The sequence below is a fragment of the Patella vulgata genome, chromosome 2, assembly GCF_932274485.2.
Source record: "Patella vulgata chromosome 2, xgPatVulg1.2, whole genome shotgun sequence".
Lineage (NCBI taxonomy): Eukaryota > Metazoa > Mollusca > Gastropoda > Patellidae > Patella > Patella vulgata.
In genome coordinates this window covers 57022118-57033526 of record NC_065880.2, presented here as the reverse complement: position 1 = coordinate 57033526, position 11409 = coordinate 57022118, and the positions used below count along the sequence as shown (strand labels likewise).

Genomic DNA, 11409 nt, shown 5'->3' with positions numbered 1-11409 from the left:
ATATCAAGACTTGTTTGTCTCAAGACCTTAAACTCTGTGTATCAATCTGAAGTCAATCAGATGATAACTTTAGCCTCTAGAGCATTACAAGATTTTTAAAAGAGATCAAGGGCCATAACTTTGGCAGTAATATTGGAAATCGATGAAAATCAATAGGCTTCTTAAGTTCTTTGTCTCATGACCTTAAACACTGTGTATAAATTTAAAGTCAATCGGATATTAACTTTAGTCTGTAGAGCGTCCACAAGATTTTTCAAAGTGATCAAGGGCCAGTAATTATCGGAAATCATTGAAAATCAATAGGCTTCTTCATCTCATAACCTTAAACACTGTGTATAAATTTAAAGTCAATCGGATATTAACTTTGGCCTGTAGAGCGTCCACGAGATATTTAGAAGTGATCAAGGGCCATAACTCTGGCGGTAATTATCGGAAATCGCTGAAAATCAATAGGCTTCTTCGTCCCATGACCTTAAACACTGTGTATAAATTTAAAGTTAATCGGATATTAACTTTAGCCTCTAGAGTGTCCGCAAGATTTTTTGAAGTGATCAAGGGCCATAACTCTGGCAGTATTTATCGGAAATCGCCGAAAATCAATAGGTTTCTTCGTCTCATGACCTTAAACACTGTGTATAAATTTAAAGTCAATCGGATATTAACTTTAGCCTCTAGAGCTTTCACAACCAATTGTGGACGCCGGACCGACAGACGGAGGGGGCGACGACAATATACGACCACATTTTAATGTGGGCGTATAAAAATGGGTGTGGCTCTGCCTCAGGGGATCATGCATTCACCAAAAATAATATGAATCATCCTTATGCAAAGTTTCGATTCGATCAATTAAGACAGGGGCGACGGCAAAATACGTCCACATTATGATTGTGGACGTATAAAAATTAGATAATGAAAAGGGAATATCTTGAAAAGTTCAGTCAGATTACTTCATTTTGAACGGCACACTAAAAACATTTCTCACTAAAGAAGCCAGCTATTTGACTGATGAAATTCGAAACACTGCAATAAAGTAAGTTCATAGCTGTGTTTTTCTTTATTTAGTTTGAGTCTATTTTCTACTGGAGTGTTTGTGGCCCAGCCCTGAAATATAATTCTGTGTTATCATACATGTGATAAATAAGGAATTTATTTGGTGAATATGTTTTATCTTAGACAGCTGGAAGTTTAGATAAATATTCTAGGTGAGAAAGTAAAAGCTTTTTTGCAAGTAATTACGATCAAACTCAGAACTTGGATTAGATTAATCATTGATTTTATTATATTTACATGTAAATCTCTTAAAGTGACAGGAGTGCTGTGTAGTTTGTAAAGTGACATAGCATTTATACCACAATGTATAAACCATCAATCCTGTAGTGATTGGCATTGTGTATGAGGCAGCGTATTCTCTGTTTCTATACCAGCTGAATTGAAGAATTCACATGGTTAAAGATACATTATGCAAGAGCTAAATATAACTATTACAGGCCTTTACAGGCCTTTCTTTAGGGCAGTGGTTCTCAACCTTTTTTGGAACACATGAAAAAAATAGTGGCACACCTGACTAATTATATATGAAAAATATTTGAATTTTGCAAAATAAAAACATGGCAAGTCATAGACGGCAAATAATCGTAGACTCAAACTAAATAAAGAAAAACACAGCTATGAGCTAACTTTATTGCAGTGTTTCGAATTTCATCAGTCAAATAGCTGGCTTCTTTAGTGAGATATTTTCTTAGTGTGCCATTCAAAATGAAGTAATTTGACTGAACTTTTCAAGATATTCCCTTTTCATTATCTAATTTTTATACGCCCACAATCATGTGGACGTATTTTGTCGTCGCCCCGGTCTATGTCTATGGTTGTGTGTCGCCTACAGGCCGTAATTCTTAACTGATTGTATTGAAACTTTGCATAAGGATGATCCATATTATTGTGGGTGAATGCATGATCTCTCGAGGCAGAGCCACACCCATTTTTATACCACCACATCGAAATGTGGTCCAGGGATAGAACTTTATTTGAAAACACACAAGCAAAATTTTGCTTGTTGATTTCAAATGTACAAGCAAAACTAAGATTCTAAAGAAATTCAAGGGGCAATTTTTTCTTTAATGAAAATACTTTTATTATCTTTGGATTACATGTACAAGCTATGTTATACATTGGAGTGTACACATATTCCTTACAATTTCATTAAAAAGCTAATGGCTAATAAAACACAAGAATGAACACACAAAACTGCCCTCAACACTAGAGCTGGGCGATATCCCTGAAAACATTGCGATATAATCACTATATTGCAATATTTTATAAAATGTCAATACTTTCAGTTTATCAGGTTTTTTTTTTAAATGTAAATAAATATGCATAAAAAGTTGGGAATACCCCTGGAGTATTCACTTGACACTTTCTAGTCAATATTATTATTTCTAGTCAATATTTTTAGCATACAGTACTGAATTTACAAACAAAATTTACAAACTTGCAAAAGTTGTTGTTTATTAGTTTTAATTTTCAAAATATTAATTATAATATTTTTTTTTTAAATTAAAAATAGTTACATATGGCGGAGGCACAAAAAAACATAAAAAAAAAGTTTGTGTTCTTTCGTCCGTGCATATTTATTTTTATAGCTACCCTTGAAAACTTGTTTTTTCTTACTCAAGCGTACACCTTCTTGAAGATGCATTATATAATACAAGGATAGTAAATTAAACTATAAAACATAATTGTACTATGTCAAAAAGTGCCCATTGATGTCAAATACTGAAATAGCAATTTTTCGGATCACGGACCGCACGTCCGTTGAATGATAATCACTAATCAATCAGTCTACCGGAACTCTCAAAATATATAGTTGGCAATGTTGGCATTATTTATATTTTTGGATTCTTAAAATCTATTTCAATCTGAAAATCAATGATTCCTTTGGAAAATCAAAGTATCGGTATAAAGAATTTGTCAAGATGTATAGAAATTGAACAGAAACAGGGATAATGCCATATTCCTAAAGCAAAGGCCCGAGAAATCCCTCTCTGGCCATTGCTGGATTAGCTTCTGATACTTGTGCTTTTGAGGAAGTGTGTCTATTCTTCTGTTCAATCAAATATACTCACAAGCACAGCAACATGACAGCCCTTCTTTTAATCAGGGGTCTTCCCTGAAACTTTGGACAGTGATTTAAGGTATTGAAAACGGTGAAAGTGTTGTTCGTCTCAAAACAATATTGTTTACATTATATATCCGTGTTGACAGTTGATAGCCTTGTTTGTCACACAATTAGGTTTTCTGCAATATTCTGCTATGCACTGGTTAATTGGGAATAATAAAATTGTGAGTCATGACGTAACGTTATGTAAACATATTTGGTCCAATGGGGAGCTATTTTTGGTATTGTTATGCAGTTAGCTATTGGTTGTTAATCAGACTATTGACCAGTCATAATTTACAACAAGAATTTGCTTTGTTTACAGCAGTCAGTAGTGGGATTAGCTCTAATCAAACGAAACACTGCAAGGAGTATGGGATAATGCTAACAGGTGGAAAAGTGAGCGAGAAGTCACGTGACGTAAACAAAGCTCCTTATCGGCATTTGCATCTTGTGGAATGAATAACTCGGGAGTTTATAACAGTATTTATTCATCATTAAGCAATACTTATGTTAAATATCATCCAGAAAAATCAAAACGGTACGTGTTTTTTTACTATTAAAACTGTTTGTGTCGCGTGAAAGCCATTCGCCAATATAACATACATTTTTCATCGATGTCGGAATTTGTTTGATGGAATATAACGACAATAATGAAAGGACAGATGGTCAAACACAAAAAAAGGTCAATTATGATATGTGTGTATATTGTTTTTTTTATTGAATAATCATATTCAGTAACAATAAGCGAAAAAATGTTACACGCATTTTTTTTCGTTTGACATATTTTCGATCCCTGATGTGGTCGTACATTGTCGTTGCCCCCTTCCGTTTGTCGGTCCGGCGTCCACAATTGCGATAGTTGGAAGTCAAATAGCTGCCAATTTTATGACAATGAATTTCACACCATCTAAGCATGTTTTTATCTGTTTAACACTAATTTATAGCATTATGAAATATTTATATCCAAATAAATAAAACATGTAACCCCCAAGTCATCTGACCTAATTCTACCGTAACATCATACACTGGTGGCTGGAATGGAAATGCACACGGCTCGTTGTCTGGTGTATTTGATCATTTAAAAAGTTCAAAACAATTTCCAGAAATGAAGGCTATGAATAATTTACTGGAAAATATGACAAATCAAATGATTTAGTCGGGAAAATATTTTATATAATATTATTTTTAGCATATTGACGCCTTAGACGGGATGTGAAAAAGGAATTCCAGGGGGCATTACAGGTACATGTAATATAATGTCATGCACAGGTGTGAAGTCGTGTTTTGATAATCAATTTACGGTATTACCGATACTTATATTGTCACTGAGCCAAAGCAGATTCAATGGCTTGCAAGAATTTTTAGGCCTTCTGATTTCAAAGAAATAAAACGGATTCATATTACGATATTCATATGGACTGCGGTGTACGTAAATCCCTAAACAATTTAAGGGTGTTTGTGGTGACCGAATTCTAGACGAATTCTGTAATAATGGCGATATGCATGTCTGAATAGACATTATAAATGAAAACATTAAAACGCTGTGCTTAGAGTTTTATTTATTATTCCTAATCTTTAAATTAAAAGTTTTCTCTTAGTGTACATAAAAACTGCTATAGTGACGAAGGAATTACTTTGGTATTTTTTGAAAAAAAAATGCCTTTGTTCCAATTTCACAAATTTTGACCCCTGTTTGTATGTAGCCTACAGGACACAATTATTAATGGATTGTCTTGGAATTTGGCATATGTATTCCTCATAGCCTAAGGACGGAACTATTGATTTTGGTGCATGTTCCAACCCCCAGGGGCAGAGCCACGCCCAATGTTTGTGTTTATTGTATACAGGTTGCAACTCTTGATTGGATTATCTTGGAACATGGTATGCTTGGACGGCAACTATTGATTTTGGTGCATGCCCCCCCCCCCCCTTTCGATGGTGCCACATCCACTTTTTGTCTGTAAATGATCTACAAGTTGCATTTATTAAAGCAGATTTGGATCCTATTCGACTTGATTCATCACAGGGTTTTTATACGCCCACATTTTCGTGTGGACGTATATTGTCGTCGCCCCTGTTTGTCCGTCTGTCCACAATTGTTTGTGAACAGTCTACAGGTCACAATATTTATCCGATTTCAATGAAACTTGAAATATAGCTTTATCACCCTAAGATCTCGGTTCCTTTCGATATTGGCATGTATCGGACTCTAACTTCATGGATTATGGCCCCTGATTGTACGAAAAATCACGTTTTTAGCTTGTGAACACTGTAGAGGTCACAATTTTTATCCGATTTGGTTTAAACTTGAAATGTATGCTTATAACCCAAAGATCGCGGTTCCTTTCGATATTCGGGCATATCGGAAGGTAACTTCCTGAATTATGGCCCCTGATTGTACGAAAAATCGCGTTTTTAGCTTGTGGACCCTATAGAGGTCATAATTTTTATCCGATTTAAAAAAACGTATTATTATATCACCGTTAAACCCTAAGGACGGCTGAGTTCGAATTTCGTAAAAATCGGCTCAAAACTGACAGACAAAATGGCCGTCCCTCATTCTCAAATAGCGTAAAAATATGGTATATCAAGGTTGTGGACCCTATAGAGGTCATAATTTTTATCCGATTTTGTTGAAACTTGAAATATAAGTTTATAACCCAAAAATCTCGGTTCCTTTTGATATTCGCGCATATCGGAGACTGTAACTTCCTGAATTATGGCCCCTGATTGTACGAAAAATCGCGTTTTTAGCTTGTGGACCCTATAGAGTTCATAATTTTTATCCAATTTAAAAAAACGTATTCTTATATTCGAATTTCATGAAAATCGGCCCCAAACTGACAGACAAAATGGCCGCCCCTCGTTCTCAAATAGCGTAAAAATATGGTATATCAAGGTTGTGGACCATATAGAGGTCACAATTTTTATCCGATTTTGTTGAAACTTGAAATGTATGTTTATAACCCAAAGATCTCGGTTTCTTTCGATATTTGCGTATATCGAATTGTAAATTCTTGATCGTAGGAAAAATCACTTTCTTTTTAGCTTGTTCTCTATCCATCTCTCGAAAATGTGGGCGTATCCTGCCTGGCAGCCGCTGGTACCTATTTATATTGGTTCATGTCCAACCCCCCAGAGGTAGAGCCACGCCCAATTTTTATCTTTTTTGTCTACATGCTGGAATTCTGAATGGATCATCTTGGAATTTGGCATATTTATTCCTTATACTGTAAGGATAGCAGCTATTTATTTTGGTGCATGTCCTGACCCCCAGGGTTGGTGTCACACCCACTTTTTTGTTAATGTTTTGTCTGTAAATACTCTACAGGTTTTGTTCAAATTCAGCATATCAATCATTTCTATAACAGGATTGTACCTATTATTGTTCTATCTCCATTCCCTAGGGGCAGAGCCACTTCCAAATTTTGTGTTTATCGTCTACAGACTGGAATTCTGAATGGATCATCTTGGAACTTGACATATTTATTCCTTATACCATATAGACAGCAACTATTTATTTTGGTGCATGCCCCAACCCCCTGGGGTGGTGTCACACCCACTTTTTTTGTTAACAATTAGTCTGTAAAGTTTGGCAAAACAAATCCAACACTTAGCCTTCTTTGCCTCATATACAGTCCTTGCAGCCATTTCATATTTCATTCTTTTCATTTTAAAGAATACCATATCAATCAAAGCAGGAATGTGGACGTATTCTGCAGTGGTAGCGATGCCCTTGTTATCTATTTTAACAAGAATTGTCAGCTCTTTATCTCAATCTTACATAGTGTATCTTTAACCTTTTTTCTTTTGAACTTTAATATTCCTTGCTTGATAATGTATGTTACCTAGTTTATTAATACAAGTATGTGATGCAAATACATACATGTATTATTATTTCATTGTGACCCTTATAAGTGTAAAGTCAAAGTTTATATTATTATCAGTCTTGAACAAATTTCTGTATTAAGATGTTTAATTTTTGTTACTACATTTTACAGTCGTTGTTGTTTTATATTTTAGAGGAGAACCGAAAAAAGCTCCCCTTAATCAACAAATTGAAAAAATCACTCCCCTAAAATAAGCTCTCCCATGACTTTGTAAAGGAGAGTGATTTTTATACGTATATTTTATACGTATATTGTCGTCGGTCCTGTCCGCCCGGACGTCCATTTTTATCTAATTTCACTGAAACTTGAAATATAGGTTTATCACCCTAAGATCTCGGTTCCTTTCGATATTGGCATGTATCGGACCGTAACTTCATGGATTATGGCCCCTGATTGTACGAAAAAAAATGTTTTCAGCTTGTGAACACTGTAGAGGTCACAATTTTTATCCGATTTGGTTTAAACTTGAAATGTATGCTTATAACCCAAAGATCTCAGCTCCTTTCGATATTCGTGCATATCGGAACGTAACTTCCTGAATTATGGCCCCTGATTGTATGAAAAATCGCGATTTTAGCTTGTGGACCTAATAGAGGTCATAATTTTTATCCGATTTAAAAAAACGTATTATTATATCACCGTTACACCCTAAGGACGACCCAGTTTGAATTTCGTGAACATCGGCCCAAAACTGATAGACAAAATGGCCGCCGTTCGTTCTCAAATAGCGTAAAAATATGGTATATCAAGGTTGTGACCCTATAGAGGTCACAATTTTTATCCGATTTTGTTGAAACTTGAAATGTAAGTTTATAACCCAAAGATCTCGGTCCCTTTCAATATTCGTGCATATCGGACCGTAACTTTCTGACAGATAAAATGGCCACCCTTCGTTCTCAAATAGCGTAAAAGTATGGTATATCAAGGTTGTGGACCCTATAGAGGTCACAATTTTTATCCGATTTTGTTGAAACTTGAAATGTGAGTTTATAACCCAAAGATCTCGATCCCTTTCGATATTCGCGCATATCGGACCGTAACTTCCTGAATTATGGCTCCTGATTGTACGAAAAATCGCATTTTTAGCTTGTGGACCCTATGGAGGTCATAATTTTTATATGATTTAAAAAACCGTATTATTATATCACCGTTACACCCTAAGGACGGCTGAGTTAGAATTTCGTGAAAATCCGCCCAAAACTGACAGACAAAATGGCCGCCACTCGTTCTCAATTTGCGTAAAAATATGGTATGTCAAGGTTGTGGACCCTATAGAGGTCGCAATTTTTGTCCGATTTTGTTGAAACTTCAAATGTAAGTTTATAACCCAAAGATCTTGGTTCTTTTCGATATTTGCGCATATCGAATTGTAATTTCCTGAATTATGGCCCTTGATTGTAGGAAAAATCACTTTCGTTTTAGCTTGTTTTCTATCCATCTCTCGAAAATGTGGGCGTATCCTGCCTGGCAGCCGCTGGTCAATTTTAAGGAGAGAGAAAAAAACTCCCCTCGGTCGACATTCAGGTGAGCGACAGGTGCTCAAGAGCGATCGCTCGCCTTAAAAAACAATGACTGATTTTAATAATGAAGGACAGTTTTAAGAAGAGCATGGTTGCAGTTCCTTTTAATGCCTTTCAAGACCACATCGTTGAGCCGTAACGTTGATGTTCATATGAATTAATTTTGATCTTGTAGTATTTTTCACAATTTGTGATATGGTAAAAGTTACTAAAAGGTGGTCTAAACCCTAACACACTTAAAAAGTTGAGGTTTGTAATCTATATAATGTGATTGTGATAATAGAGGAAGGAATTCTACTCTCTTTAAATTAAATGCTACATTTTGTTATCTTGTTTACTTTTAATCAGGTCAGTTTTGACCTGATAAACAGTAATCTCAAAGTTTGACTGACTACGTAAATCATGTAAATAAAATGTTCAGTCTTACCCATTTTATCACAATCTTAATTCAGTGATTAGAGATCTGCCAGTTCTTTATTTAGAGAAATTTTTTTTTAAAAAGTAAGTGTTTATAATTAGAAAGATTAGATGGAAGATCAGTATATATCGTACTAAATTTTGATATCTGAAGCCAGATTGGTAAGAAGCATGTTCTATCAACTGATCTAAACATTTATAGAAAATGTATGGATATGATTAGAAGATTGAACCGTCACCACTGAACAGATACAAACTAAAAAGTGACCCATTTACCACTTTTTTCTACTTATAGTAAAAATAACATAAGTCAGGTAGATTATCCAGTTTTCTAAATGCTTCATCATGAGAGTATACTGTCTGATCCAATAATACAGTTGGTTATTGAATTCATATATAATTATCTGTATAACATCTAGTTGACCTCAGTTTAATGTGGCTTTATCAAGTTATTCTACTTATTTAACTGTTTGTCAAGTATTTGGTTGTAATAGTATTGTAGTTTCTTGGGTGATAAAAGATGTCATGTTGTCATTATTAAACATACTGTTGTTAAATAGTTTTGACTCAGTGTAATCTGGTAATATTTGTTGCCCTGTTTAAATCAGCAGTGAATCAGAGATCTTCATTTTTATATGCCCACATGGAAATGGGGATGAATATATTGCCATCGCCCCCGTCCATCCGTCATCCACAATTTCTTGTGAATACTCTACAGATTACATTGACCATTTAATAATAATGATAATATATATATTGTTTATAGACCGTTGCACAAAAATTGTCTCAACCGTCTTTACATAGGCGTACTACACATAGTATATACATAATAATAAATGAATAAAAACTATCAATAACTCATAAAAAATCTCAATTAAAGATATACAAATGTATGCCTATAATAATATTAGTTATAGTAGTATTATTGCCTAATTGAATAAATATGTTTTGAGGTTGGATTTAAACAGACTGAATTTGGTGAGTGGTCTAAGTCTTAGTGGCAGCTCATTCCGGAGAGAAGGCGCGACATGACTGAAGGCGCGATCGCCATACAACTGGCTGGTTTGTTTTCCATGTGTTTTGTGGGAAAACGGTCGCAACTTCACCTCATCACTGCTCCTAGTCCGATAAGATAGAACTTGAATACTAATTAATGATATCTGTGAGGTAGCAAGGTGCTGACTCACTATGGCATATTAACTTGAAAATTATACATGACAGTTTGAAATGAATCCGCTTCTCAACTGGGAGCCAGTGTATCTCTCAAAGTATGGGCGTCATCTCTACGTGATGCTCCAGCTTCCTTCGAATCACCAGTTGAGCAGCAGATAATTCTGAACATGTTGTAATTTATTTAACTCGTATTTCGGGCGACCATAAAACAGACTGTTGCAGTAATCCAGCTTTGATGTCACAAAGCCATGCACCAATTTCTCAGTACTGGCCTGGTCTAACAAATGCCGGATTCTCCCTGTACGCCACAGTGAGTGAGAAGCCTTGCTACACACTCTTGATCTGACCATCCATCAGTCCAACCGAGTCAATTTGATTGGTTTGAAATTGATATATGTGACCGGCCATGACAAAATGAGTCGAAATGTGCACAATCTAATAATATAATGAGATAAAGACAAAATAAGTGAAAATATTGATTTTGATCGAAATTGAGATATTCACAAAAATGAGTCGATAAATATACTATCTATCGACCCAAAAGATCAAAATAGCAATAAAACATTTAAAAAAAACACCTTTATTATTTGGACGTTTTGTAAGAGTACAGTATTCTTAAATCTGTCTTTTTCTGAATATTCTGAGCGAAATTAGTTTTCTCAATCCTCTTGCAAAATGCTTGGCATTGTTGTAAAGTGGAGAATCTCTAGTTTATAAATAAGACCAAAGTATTGCTGAGGAATTCAATTTGAAGGAATACAATCGAGTTTTAAAACCCCTAAAAATGTAAACAAATTCCGCTTGTTGCTATGCTGCCAACACGATTCGTTTGCTGATTGGCTCAGACACCATGTGGAAAGCATTGTGGTTCCGTGGCCACGTTGAGGCTCAAGCGGATAATAGAATTTTGATTTTGGCAATAATTTTATGGGTATCTACATGTGTTTCACCCTGAGTAGTGGCAGAAAACAACTGAATTCTGATCGTATATAGATAGCTGTTGAGTGTTAATCAAAACATTGCAAATTAATCAACAAACTGTTCGTGTCATTGAGTAATACTAATCTGTAATCACTTCTCACGGATTAATGATTAGTTGATTCATAATTAACAATAATAAGGCCGTTGACAACTCATTATTTACTCTGAATAATTTAAATTAATCAAAGCGGTGATTATTTGATATCTTGTTTCGTCTGTTAGAAAAAAATTTATGGGCCTTAAATGGAAATAAACAAAATAGCCATTGTTT

The 11409-nt window shown here is 34.9% G+C and overlaps 1 protein-coding gene across 1 annotated transcript in view; it reads left to right on the top strand.

The window, feature by feature from the left end:
- Positions 1-3539: 3539 nt before the first annotated feature.
- LOC126811158 (uncharacterized) overlaps positions 3540-11409 on the top strand; it is a 67672-nt gene continuing 59802 nt past the window's right edge. Inside the window, exon 1 of the mRNA XM_056098461.1 lies at positions 3540-3695. Coding sequence (XP_055954436.1) covers positions 3613-3695 — 83 coding nt within the window. The 5' untranslated portion in view covers positions 3540-3612. The remainder of the gene's footprint in view (positions 3696-11409) is intronic.